Below are 13245 nucleotides of genomic sequence, written 5' to 3'. Positions count from 1 at the left end.
CGGGACGTTGCAGTACCTCATTGATGCGCCTGCGCACTGCAAAGCTTTCGGGGAAATGTAGTTTCTACTGCCCGGAGAGCTGTCGAGGGGCGCGCGACCTGCTGGGAAATGTAGTTTCCACCTGAGGTGGGCCCGGCCGCCGTTGCGAGGGCGCCGAGGCAGGCGCGCGGCGGGCAGGCCTGGGAGGGGGCGGGTCCGCGCGGGCTTCGGAGGGGCCCGCCCTGCCAGAGGAGAGGGAGGTCACAGCGTAAAGGTGCAACTGCCGCCACCGCCGCTTCTGCAAGGTCTCAGGGACGGGCTGCAGCCATGTCCTATTGCCGGCAGGAAGGTAGGGAGGGCGGGCTGCCATGGAGACCGGCCTACGAGGGCCTGCGGGAGACACGCGAGCCCCGGCGCCCCGCGACCACGCCGGGCGCGGGTCACCTGAGGCGCGGCCCGGGTGCCCACCCTGGGACACTCGGAGGCGGGCCGGCTGGGGGGTCGCTACTCCTGTTTTGCGGATGAGAAAACCGAAGCTCTGGGGGGAACGGGGCTGGTCCAAGGTCACAGTGAAGCCCGAACCCTGACCTCAGAGGGGCCTGTGCGTAGGAAGTCGTAAACTAGGTCCGGTTGGGGCACGGGAAGTGCAGAGCACGTTGCGTGTGGCTCGGAACTGGGAATGTATGGTGGTTAATTATTACTACCGCTGCTGCCATACCCCACGTGTTTCCATTTTGCACGCGCCTTTTAAAAGGCGCGTCCCGAAAAGTTGCCACTCGGGGTAGCGTGTGCTGTGCTGGAGTGCTAGGAGTTCCACTAACGGTAATGTTTTTGAGCCCCCTGCTACCTATCAGGCACTGTTCAAGGAAACTTGCCTGGCTTGTCTCACAGATCTTGCTGCGACCTTTGTAAGTTAGGCTCTGTTGTTGGTCACATTTTACTGAAAAGTAAAGTTAGACACAGGAGACATGGCTAAAGCCACTCAGCCAGCAAATCGTGGAGCTGGGGTTTGAGCCTGGGCATTGTGACCCCAGAAGAGCCTTATCCAATCTAGTGCCCAGTGGATTGCAGGGAGAACCCTGCCTACCTCCCACCCCAAAGTTGAGCTCCGAACACCTACTGCTTCCTTGATGTTACTCTACCCAAGAGCTCAGAAGTACCCGAGCCACAGGTCGCAGGGCCTCCCCACACACTGCCACAAACTGGCTCCTTGGCCCTGAGCTCCCATCTAACCCCTCCAGGCCCCGGTATCCAGTGTTGTAAAATGAGATGTTGGGCTTCATTGATACAGCAAATATTCATGAAGCACCTTCTCTGCGCCAGAGAAGGGGGATGGATGGTTATAAAACTACAGAGAGAGTTGGAAGTCCCCCAGAAATTATTTGGTGAATACTCCAGCTCCGTCAGTTAATTCAAGCAATCTGAAGCCCAGAGAAGGGGGTGGCCTACCTGTAGTTACACATCCGGTTAGGAGAATAGCTCAGCCTAAAATGCTGAGACTTTTCCCTGGTAGCCCTGTCTGCTTCTGGAACCTCTCTTCTTCTGGGTCGTAAAGCCATAAGACTCACTCTTTAATGAGTACTATTATATTTCCGCTGATTACTACTTAATGTGTGCCATAAGCAGAAGTCCTCAGCCCTCACCACTCTTGTTTTTAATTTCGAGTGTTTCTCTAATTTACTTCATTTAGCAAATAATTTTTGAGCCTTTGGGTATAACGAGGCTGTGCTGATAAACAAGACCCTCCTTCTCTTTGAGGATTTACAGGAGGCAGTTTTCTCTGGAAAAGGGAGGCTAGGTCCATCTGCCTCCAAAACATGGAGCCCTATCTTTTCCTGCTTCAAAGATCTCTCTTAGTTTGGAAATGAGTGAGAATTGAAAGCACTCACTTATAGGCCTTCCTTAGTATTTATCTTATCCATACCACTGTCCCCCTAAGAAGTCCCTAACTTCCTCCCCCCCACCCACTGATCCTTTATGCTTCCCATAGGATTAAAAAAAAATGATCCCAAACTTCTTAACGTATCAGAGCTTATGTGATCTGGCCCTGTCTGCCTTTCCAGCCTGGTCTCTTCCCACCCTTTTGCTGCCCAGCCTCTAGCCACTTGGCTATTCCCTTGGTTTGGTATAGCCTGCCTTCAGCTCTTCCATGTCTGACTCCTCATCCTTTAAAATTTAGCTCCAATATCACCTCCTGACCCTTTGTGTCTTTCACATCCTGAACTCTCTGAAATGACCTTTTTTATTTTTTGCCATCTTACTTCCTGCCTGTCTTCTCGCACTAAGCTGAGAGCATCAGATGGGCTGTGGAATCCCCAGCATCTAGCACAGGGCCTGGTGTACAATGGGTGCCCAAATCTTTATTGAATCATGCGTTTACCTGCCCTCTGTCCTGAGTGAATCACTTGCCTGTGCAAGTTTATTTCAGGGGTCCACCTGCTACCCAGCCTTCGGGTTAAACTCCTTGGTTTGGCCACACTTCTCCCGTGTCAGCACCATAGTGTTTCTTTCTTAGTTTCCTCTTTCTAATGCAGAGCCTGCCCACTCCTGTTCAGTCAACATTTATAGAGCACATGTGATGTGCCAGCCATTGGGCATATAGTGGTGAGCAAAGTGACACATTCTCTGCCCTCCTGGCATGGTGGAAGAGATTGCCATTAAAACATCGCCAGACGAATGCATGATTACAAACTGTCATAAATGACATGAAGGGAAAGCACAGCATGCTATGATCATTTAGTGGAAGGCTCTATGGGGTCTGAGAAGGCTTCCTGAGGCTTCAGACATCCTTTTAAATGCCACTTTCTTAAGAAAACCTTTTGCAATCCTAAACACGTGTGAGCGAACACTACTTAAAACCCTCCTTTTGCCCTCCAGGCTTTGCCCAGGATGGTTCCTTCTGGAATGTCTATTCCCTTCCTTCCCTCCCTGAAGCTCTTTGTCAGGGACAAAGGTAGGATCCCTCCCCTTCCGTCTTCTCCACTGGATGCCTGTGTCGTATTCATCTGTGACCGCCAGGTACTACCACAGAGCTGGAGCTGAGGAAGGTTTGTTGAGCTAAACTTTTAACACTTGCATTCTTCTTACACTCTGTCTGAAAGCTATTTGTGTATTCTTCACAGACACTTGATTCTGTATGGGGGAGTTGTATCTTTCAAAGGGGTTAGATTCTAAACATGAAAGTCCTTAGCAGTCAGATTTATCAAACTCTTAGAAACCCCTTACCTCACTCAAAATACACCACAGGCACCACTCGCTCTGGCTTTAGATCTCTTTCTTGGGTTGAGCTTCAGAAAGTAGTGGTTGGAATTGTATCACAGGTGTATTGAATCAATTTAGCCAAAAACGAAAGAAGATAAGTCCTTAGTGCAGGTTGCCATTCTCAAACATGACCCTGGGGAGTCAGCATCCATGGGAGACAATAAACTACTTCCTCTGCGGGACACAGGGGCATTCCTTCTAGGGTGGATGCGCTGAGAGATTCTGGCGTATAAAGATCCTCCCCTTTCATGGGGGAAATCAAACTACTCATCCAAGGGATTTTTTGGTCTCACTTAATGCTGATAACCATTCTGTCTTCCTCCTTTCTGCTGGGACTGGGTGACAGAGCAGGAGCACCGTCATCTCGGACAAACACTGGCACTTTAAGTTCCAGCTCCCTTTCTAGCCTCATGCATTTCAAGGAAGTCACTTCTCTTCTAACTACAAGCAGCCAGAAAGAGCAGACAGTAAAACACAGACAAGACAGCTGGGACACAGAGGGAGGTGGGGGGAAAGTCTCTTGGGTGACTGCAAAACTTCACTCTCATACAATGGGCCCCAGTAAAACTAGGCCTTAATAAGCACATTTCTTTCCCTTCAGGTGCACTAAGATAGGGAAGCTAAAAGCAGTCTTGGGGGGATATGCCTGCAGCTGCAGAAAGATGTGTGGAAACAGACACACGAGTCTGCCTCCTAGATAAGCACAACAAAGAGACACAGAAGCAGTGCAAGCCTCTGATAAGCTCTCCCACCCTGAATCCTTAAAAACTCTTAGTCTGTAAGAGAGTGTGGCTCTGACCTAACTCAGCCAGCAGCCCCTCTCAGGTTTGTTTAAAATAAACCTGTCCCTGTTGACTGAAAAGCCACCCTTTGTGTTTCTCTCCTCTTTAATTCTTACACCGGGGTCTTCAAGCCCTAATCCAGAGTTGTTTCTCCATTCATTTTTTTCAACAAATATTGAACACCCACTTTGTCCTTGGCACTATTCTGGGCTCTCAGGATACTGCAGTGAACAGAATAGACAAAAATCGCTGCCTCTGAGGAGCTGACATTCCAGTGGGGGCATCAAGTGGTAAACATACATAGTATGTTGGGTGAGGAAAAGCACTTTGGAGAAAGATAAAGCAGGATGAGGGAGATGGGCAGTGGTGAGGGACGGTGGCATCTGAGCAGGAGGTGAAAGCAGGGAGAAATCGCTGTAAAGCAGGGTACTTGAGGGAAGGGAAGGTGCTCCTGGAGGACAGAACACCCTGTGCAAAGGCCAGAGGTAGGCATGTGCTCAGCATGTTCAAGTAAAAGCAGAGGCCAGCGTGGCTGGAGTGGAGGGAGTGATGGTGGGAGATGGGGTCGAAGAGGTGAGGGATGCAGCTCTTTCTGGATGTATTTGAAGATCGAGCCATTCTAACTTGCTGTTGGAGATGTGAGAGAAAGACGGGTTGGGGTGGCTGTACTGAGAGTAAAACTAAACAGCTGGGGGTGGAAGGTGTCTTTGTATCTGACTGCTCACTCAGTTCTCTTCTCAGCCCCACCCTGAAGTCCTGTTCACAGAGTAACCCCTCAGGCCTCCAGTTCCCCACTCTGACCAAGGTTCTGGGGTGGGGACTGAGTTGATTCTGGGTGACCTCCTCCTTGTGTACTTTGAGTTCAGCTTTCTTCACTGGTTAAGTCAGAGAGCACTCAACCATCAGCTCTCCCATTTCCAAAACATTATTGACATCTCTGAGCCTGTGATGGTCTCTTTTCCTGGCCACGCTATCCTTGATGCCCTTTAAAAATTACTGTCGAGTGGGATTCCAGCTGACAGCAGAAACTCGTTTCACCTCCCCAACCACGTGAGGTAGGTAGGTGGAGCTGGTGGTAAGGCCTGGTTTCTGAGGCCCAGATGGTACCTGAGCTCACACAGTGGGAAATGCTTAAGCCCAGATTTGAACTCCAGTTCTCAGACTCTCTGTGATATTGAAATATTGAAGCCACTGTGCACCAGAGGGTTAAGGTAGTTTTCCACCTCCTTCAGAACATGCATATTCAACTGCTTTTAAAGCTTATCTTAGAAATAAAAACACAATCACTTTTAAATTTTATTTCTCTAGAGAAATTGCTGACAAATGTCATGAGAACTACTAGTCTAGCTGATTGCCCCACTAGTTGGCATCTTACGACTAGTCTGACCAGTTCTTTCTTTCACAGTTAGGTCTGTTAGGAATAGGTAAGCCTTGTCTTTGCAGCAGTCCTTGAATCGACTTTTAAATGTTCCAGAAAGCAAAGGCCCTCCAGGACAGGCGTGCAATGGACAGTTTGTAGGGGACATACTCTGGATCTTTCAGACCAGAGTTCCTGTTCCTGTTCTGCCTTCATTTACTGCATGTCTTTTGGTCTGTTTCTTAGATCCTGTGGTCTCTGTAAAACGGAGATAAAGTAATACCCACCAGTGAACTCACAGATGTAATAAAACACATTGCATAGGACAAAAATGTGTAAAAGATACAGCTGTTACTGTTCTACTTTCGATCCAGTGTGAACTGTGCTGCAAGAGAAAATGTCCAGGAAGGCGCATGTGAGGACTTGGCCCAGTGGGAGGGACCTGGAATTCTCAGTGGGATTGTGCTAGGCTGGTGTTTCCTAACCTGGCTGTGTATCACAGTCACCTGTGAAGCCCGTGAGCTACATGGACATGGCACAGAGCTCGATTCAGCTTTTCTTGGGTGAGGCCTGGTCTCTCTATGTATGGCAAACCCCAGGAGGGCCTCATACTTTACCACGTTTGGACCCTTTGCTTTCTGTGCCTGTGACTGGGCCTCACCGTTGGGCTGTGCTGAGCTGCCATCTTGGTAAACAAAACTGCCAGAGCTGAGTTGCGAAATTTGCATCAGCTCATTCTGCTTAGCGTTCAACATTTTTACAGATTGCTTTTGAGTATTTTGGAAACTGGCCAGAATTACCAAGGTTACTAGGTACTTTAACAAGCCCTGGCTGCCTGGTCCAAAAGCTTTCCCAAGTCAGCCACAGGGGAAAAGCAGTCTTCTGTTGGATGACATGCAAGGTATTGAGGCAGCGACCAGCTCTGGGAGCAAAAGCCTCCAGTGGGTTGGGGGTTCTGGCCCTGTGTGCTGAGGGTTTTTTGTTGTTACTCTGTCCTAGTGTAAGAGACCCTGTGCAGTGTGGGCATGGCGTAAGGCACCAAAGTGCCCTCCCTCTGTCCCCTGAACTGTCCTTCTCACTGGAGATGTCGCTCAGTTTTTGTTGTCACCACCCCCTGCCTTCCAGAAGCCTCTTCCTTAATTACTTCAGCCCAAGCATGGGCCCAAACCTTTTTCCTTGCTTTCCCCTCAGCATAGCTGTGACTGAACTTTTCTAAATATAAACAAAAAGTATAAAGTAATCAGAGATGCCCGCAGCTTTCACAGAGCCATGTTTCTGCAGGTCAGGCCTCTGCGCCCACAGTAGCCACTCACTCAGAGCCATGCACTGTGGCTCTCTGCCAGGCACTTTTGGCCATACCTGAAGAAGTCTTCTTAAATGCTTGGCACCTCCTATCCCCTTCCAGATGAGGGTCCCAGTACCCCAGATCTCCTAGGATCAGAATGCATGGTCAGTTGGTCTGTAGAATTTGTCATTCACCTTCACCAGGAAAGTACAAGAAAGATCTTGTTTGTTTACTTGGCAAACATTTCACTTGATTCTAAGCTTTTTGGGGCAGTGGTTGGGTCGGAATTTATTGTATTTATTCATTGCCCAAGGTGCACAAGCTCTCAGGCAGTGCCCAGTCATGCTAAGTGCTCAGTGTCAGCTGTCAATTATTCTTGTGCAAATTTTGGTACGGGGCAGTATGGGTATGTAGAAAGGATCTCCAACAGTGTAGACTTCAGAGAATCCTGTCCTGTGTGGCCCAGCAAGTTACTACTCAGAGCCTCAGGCTCACCACCATTAAAAGGGGATGCTGCTACCTCCCTCTCAGGGTGGCAGTAGGATGGAGGAATGAGCTCACGGAGGACCAAGAGATGGACTGGCTCTGTCTGTTCTCCGGGGACAGCTGGAGAAACTGATGACCCACCGTGCAGCGTGGGGTACTGAGAACAAGGTGCTCCTTGCCCACAATGGGAATATCTGACACATACCTGTGGTGTGGTTAGCTGATGGCCAAAGTTTTTAGGAAGGTGAGGTAAAGTGTTGACAGCTACAAGGTATAGCGGAGAGGGCTGTAAGGACCTGCCTTCTGCTTAACTGAGCCTTGGTTTTCTGCTGTACTCGATGGGGGCTGAGGGTGATAATACTTCATAGGGGGTCACTGTAAGGCAGTTAATGCACCCACCCTGGTTTGGCCAGGACTGATGTGCTTTTCTGTGCTCACCCAGCCTCCAATGAGGAGAAGCTCCTAATATAAAATGCATTTGACTCTCACTGGTCTGTTTTCCTGGAGCCCTCAGACCTTCTGGCAGCCAGGCCCCAGGGTGAGGGCTCTGGTTGTGAACAAGGTGCTCTGCACTTTAGGCCTGCTGGCTTTCCCATGCTGGTCCTCACAGGACCACAGTCCTGACCCTAACCACTGTTGGGTTTGTCCTAAAAAAATAAACTGCAGATGGTCACCGTTAAAAAGATCTGAGAAGTGCTCCTCCCACTGCCCCCCTCCAGTTATTATACTTGTTGGGAAATGGTCCCCAGGCCTCTTGGACTGTGGGGAATGGAATGGCTGCAGTGTTCCTCATCTTATGACCCTTCCTTCTTCCGGCCACGATTAGGAGCCCAGAGGCCTAGTGGGGGTGCTGGCTGTGGTCACTCTTAGACCACCTGTGTACCCAGCCTTTCGGAGGCAGGGGCCTGTGGCCACATCAGCTGTGTGGGCTGCAGTGATCTGTAGGCTGAGGACCCACATCATTGCACACTCACTTTGCCAGCATGCTCAGTCTTCCTCCAACTTTTTATGCATTCTGAACCCTGTGGGTCAACCCCTAGGACACTCTTTTTCTTCAGTGCTTTTTTTCCTGCCCTGCCCCTTATCCATCCCTTTTTGTTTCCTACCCCTAGCATATGAGAGCAGTTTGATGGTCACCTCACATAGGGATGGCATATGGGACAGTCTTCAGACTTGGTTAGTGTGGTGGCTGCTTTGGGTTTAAAGCTGATTCACTGCTCTTGAATGAAATATTTCTTCCTCTGTTCTCCAAACACTAGGGAAGGATCGAATCATATTTGTAACCAAAGAAGATCATGAAACTCCAAGCAGTGCTGAATTAGTGGCTGATGACCCCAACGATCCATACGAGGAGCATGGTGAGTGACATGTGGCCTCCCAGGGACCCACATCAGGGCACTGGGGAGAAGCTCAGTGTTCTTAATTCCTTTCCCTTGTTTTCCTAGCCAAGGCCGAGGTTTCAGGTATCTATTCTCAGCCATAGACCATCTCTGAGGGTAGTGGTTTATCTTCCTCAGAGGTTTGAGGGACTGTGCTTTCCAGCCTTGTTCTGATGTACTTCCCTGGCACAACAGTTAAGTTTTGGGAGAGGGTGTTAGTAGATTCCAGCAGTTATAGGTAGGTTAAGGTGACAGGGCATTTGCTCAGACAAGTTGCCAGACTGTATTCTGCCACATCTACCAACTTTATTAGCAAGTAGACAGTCATTCACCTTGTTCTGTAAGGTTGGTGAAGTGCCTGCTGTCTCTAACTGCTCCAGCAAGCACCTTACATGAAAAGGTCACTTGCCACAGACAGCTTTCCAGCAGCAGGATTCAACTAACCTAGTCAGAGCTGTTGCACACTCCTTGGTTAATGGCTGAATATAACAGTGGTCGCTTAGGCCTAGGACATTGTTCCAAAGGATTTGGGCTGCTAAACTCACTAGATACTTACTGCTGCAGACTGTATGAGGTGGATGTGTGTGTGCAGTGTCCACGAACAGTCTACGTATTGTACAGTAGTCACTTCACCAATCAAAAACCACTTCTAATGTCCATGATGACAGCTAATCTTCCAGTGCTAATTGGTAATTGAAGAGCTTGAAGCAGCTGCCTCGAGAATATAGGCTCCTGATTGGAATTTCTCAAATGCTAACTGATGTGTGTATATTCCTTGTAGGACCCTTCACTTGTTGTCCTGACTGCTCCTAGGGGTTAAAGCATAAAATACATATCCAGCACCCAGTGGGAGCAGTGGGAAATGCAGACATTATACAAAGTGTTAGCATTCTGAGAAAGACAGCTGCAAGGGTAATCTTGATCAAGGCTTACATGTCAATTCTAGTACCTTGCTTATCTTTAGATCCATATTAAGCACATTTCATTAATTGATCAAGACTGTGGAGGCCTGCAGGACAAATCGGGCCTTGTTCTGTTTGCCTCACAGTGTTATTAAAAGCAGTATGTATCTGCTTTTAGACTGGTCTGCCCCCTCCAGATCCCACCATTCTTTCCTGTCCCTGTTGTTTTTTTTACCTGCTTCTGTCACTTGCAATGTATCTGCTTGGATTGTAGGTATACCATATGATGCATTTGGCTTTACAGCCCCTTATAGTGAATACTTTGTAAAAAGAAGCCTATAAAACGCAAAGAACTCTGGGACCCAAGTTTCAAGCTCTTAAACTGCAAAATTAGTAAGTGGACCAAGTAAGCCACCATTTTATGCCATCTACTTGCCTTCCAGCATCCAGCTCTGCAGCTGAGATGGTGCTTGGAATAGCTAAGAGTACCAAGAAAAAAAGGTGGCAGAATTAATTTTCCTAGAATCAAAACATCAAGAGGGCCTTAAAGATCATCTGATCCAATGAGAAAACTGGGGGCCTGGGCGGGGGCGGAGACTGACTCAGCCAGAGACTGGAACTTCAGGCCTTAGACTGCATGTTTGACAACACACTGCATCTGAGCTTTATGTAACATGCCAAAGGTACCCTCTGTGTGGATTTATATTGTGTCCCTGAAATGCAAATTGGCACCATGTGCTTTGTGAGGAGGTATCTCATTCCAGCTCACCTGCCCCTAAGAAATAATGAAACAAGGACTCCTGGAGACCTAGGTTATAATTTTTTTGTTACAATTTTTTTTAATCAACCACTTGGTCAATTTGCACTGGGTTGTAATTTTTAAATGTCAGTATTATCCCTTTTGGAAACTGGTTGTGCAGGTTTGTGAGCAGATTTGAAGCTCCAGGGGGTAGCATTTGCAAATGTTTTTCCAGCACTAAGGTCCCTGTCAAGAAGTGGTGAGATGTAGGGGAAGGGACATGGGCTCTGGGAATCCTGTCAGCCCAGTCTGCAGTCCTCACTTGGACCATGAACCCCAGAGACTGCATGAGTAAACTGGGGTTAGTAGCACCCACTGCAGAAGGTTGTCAGAAGGCTTATGTGAGTTACCAAGCATAGCTTAATGCAGGAGAACTTGATCTGCAACTGCTGATGGTCCTGGGGGTCTGCGCCTGCTAAGGGGGCAGCACTAGTTGGCATCGTCCTTGCTATCCCTATTTTACAAGTAAGGAACAGGAATAGCTACAGCAGATCCATTGATCAGTGGAGCTTCCCAAGCTGGAATTGAGAGGGAGGCGGGGTTTCACCTAGGACTTTGGACGTTAGTGCAGAGTGCCAGGCTTGTGTAATTTCACAGGACCTTTTAGAGGCTCTCTTAGAAAGTACTTTGAGTCTCTTAATAAGAATCATGTAAGAAACTTCTGTATGAATCCTGTGTCTGTCACAAAGCTGAAAATGAAGCCATCATTTTGAGAGCATTTTGGAAAATCAAGAAATACTATTTAGATGTGAATAAAGTTCAATGATAAGAAAAGATATAAAAGTCAAAAGTAAGAGGCCTATTAATATAGTGAAAATGAAAACCCATCTATAACCTTGCTTCCTGCCCAACACATATGTGCAGTTTAACAGGTTTGGTTGATTTTTACAAGAATGCACTCGCACTAATGGTATGCCACCAGCTTCTCATTGTGCAGCATGTCTTGGACATCTTTCGTCGTCAGTACATAAGGAGCAACCTCCACCTTTTCACCAGTCCCCAGGCTATGCTGAGCTTCTGAGAGCAGCTGCAGGGCAAGAGGGGTTCAGGGGGCAGGGAGCATGGGGGTGGGGTGGTCCTGATCATCCATATGGGGAGGGGGATTGGAAAGAGGAGATCAGTACCTCAGTTCCTTAAAGTGTTTGGGCTTTCAAAAAGCTCTTCACTAACCATCCAAGTGATCTCCTCTTCTTTGGGTTAAATGGGTCCCGGTATTTAATTCTTGGAGCACAGCCTCAGAGCACTGGGAGGTGGCTTAGAATAAATTAGTGTCACACATGGAGAAATATGTCATTGGTGGCTTCTCTCCCAGGTGGGCCAAGGAATGCTGGATATGTGCTAGGCTTTAAACCTAATCCAAATCGAGGTGTGGGTCCATAGGCAACAATAGTTCCTGTTCTGCACTGCCCGAGTAGCCTGTGAGGACTGGACTAGTTTTGTATTTTCTGAAACTTTAGAGAACATCTCTCTATCTTCCTGTTTTAGGATTGATACTGCCAAATGGAAACATTAACTGGAACTGCCCATGCCTTGGGGGAATGGCCAGCGGCCCCTGTGGAGAACAGTTCAAGTCAGCCTTTTCCTGCTTCCACTATAGCACGGAGGAGATCAAGGGGTCAGACTGTGTAGACCAGTTCCGGGCCATGCAGGAATGCATGCAGAAATACCCAGACCTCTATCCCCAAGAGGATGAGGATGAGGAAGAGGAAAGAGAGAAGAAGCCAGCAGAACAAGCAGAAGAAACAGCTCCCACTGAGGCCACTGCAACCAAAGAAGAGGAGGGGTCAAGTTAATGAAGGCCACAAGGCACTGGGCTCCAGTCCTTTTGGAGTGGACCTTTTGCAAAAGGCCTTGTCGTCACCTTCCAAGAAAGTGTCTTTCCCTCTGTTGTCCTGTGCACTGTAATATACAAAATAACTTATTTTGATGATCAGGGGTCTTGACCTCTTGACATATACACTGAAAAAAATGGGGGTTGTATGTATGTGTGTCCTACCTAAACCTGTAGCCGCCACTTTTGAATTCTCAGATTGCCCTGAATTGTGCCACTTTTAAATAACGTTCTGAATAAGCTTAGCAACTAAAAACCATTACCCAAGAACGTTTCTTGTAAGTGAGCTGACTTATTCTGATTCATTATATTCCTTCTGATAGATTTTATACCCCTTGGAGAAATAATACAAGTACTAGAAACAAAAACATCTTCTCTTAAAAATGCTGGGGTGGGGCCATATCTACTAGCAGAGGCCAGATGGTCAGATACAATTTCTGCAAACCCATCTTGACCTTGAGTATGTGAAGGGGTACTGTACTTCATTCCTGATACATTTTGGTTTCCATGTAGGTGTTGAGCTCCTGGTTTTCTGTGTTTGGACGATGAAGATTTGGACCCTCCTATTCATAATCCCTTTCTAAGTGAAAGGAGAGGCTGGCTTGGCTGTTCCTTGTTACTCCAAAAGCCCTGGTTTGGGGCCCATGTTCACACTGGCTCTCAGTCTAGTCAGGTGCAATGTTCTTGAGAGGTGGGGACCTAATTACCAGAGTAGCAGCAAGAGAGGAAACATTGTGAATTAAGTATTCAATTAAAAGGAAACATGATTTCTACCTGGTTTTGAATGTGTCCTTTGTTTTCACTAGTAAAAAATGTTTTCTGTATAAAAAAGTATAAATTGTGAACAATTCAATTGAAATTCCTCTTGAAAGATATTGGTAAACCAATTTGAGTCCGTTAAAATTTTCTGTGTTGAGTTCAAAGGAAACTCAATTTATATGTGAGCAGATGCCTTCACACAGACATTGCAGTTAGTCTATGAGGTGGGGAAGGCTCTTCCTGTTTGAAAATAGATTAACTTGCCTAACTGCTAGACAGTTTTCAGGCTGTGGCATAGTAATGCCTCATTTGTCTCAAATGTGTTAAGTTATTTATGTAAAAAATTGCCTTAAAACTTAGTAGCTTGAAACAAGGAATCTGGGCATGGCTTACCTGGGTTCTCTGGCTCAGTGTCTCATGAGGCT

The 13245-nt window shown here is 47.5% G+C and overlaps 1 protein-coding gene across 2 annotated transcripts; it reads left to right on the top strand.

Annotated features, from left to right (window-relative positions):
• Positions 1–112: 112 nt before the first annotated feature.
• On the top strand, positions 113–12834 carry CHCHD4 (coiled-coil-helix-coiled-coil-helix domain containing 4). 2 transcript variants are annotated; one of them, XM_054551260.2, is made up of 4 exons: positions 533–801; positions 2857–3026; positions 8410–8508; positions 11716–12834. In XM_054551260.2, exons 2-4 carry the CDS (start codon positions 2966–2968, stop codon positions 12021–12023), a joined length of 468 nt encoding a protein of 155 aa, XP_054407235.1. In that variant the 5' UTR covers positions 533–801; positions 2857–2965; the 3' UTR covers positions 12024–12834. The 2 variants fall into 2 exon arrangements, with proteins under 2 accessions (XP_002813171.1, XP_054407235.1); XM_002813125.6 differs by lacking the exons at positions 533–801; positions 2857–3026 and adding an exon at positions 113–328.
• Positions 12835–13245: the final 411 nt, after the last annotated feature.

Source organism: Pongo abelii, chromosome 2 (assembly GCF_028885655.2).
Source record: "Pongo abelii isolate AG06213 chromosome 2, NHGRI_mPonAbe1-v2.0_pri, whole genome shotgun sequence".
NCBI lineage: Eukaryota > Metazoa > Chordata > Mammalia > Primates > Hominidae > Pongo > Pongo abelii.
Note: the sequence above shows the minus strand (reverse complement) of the source record. Positions and strands in the feature narration are given on the sequence as shown.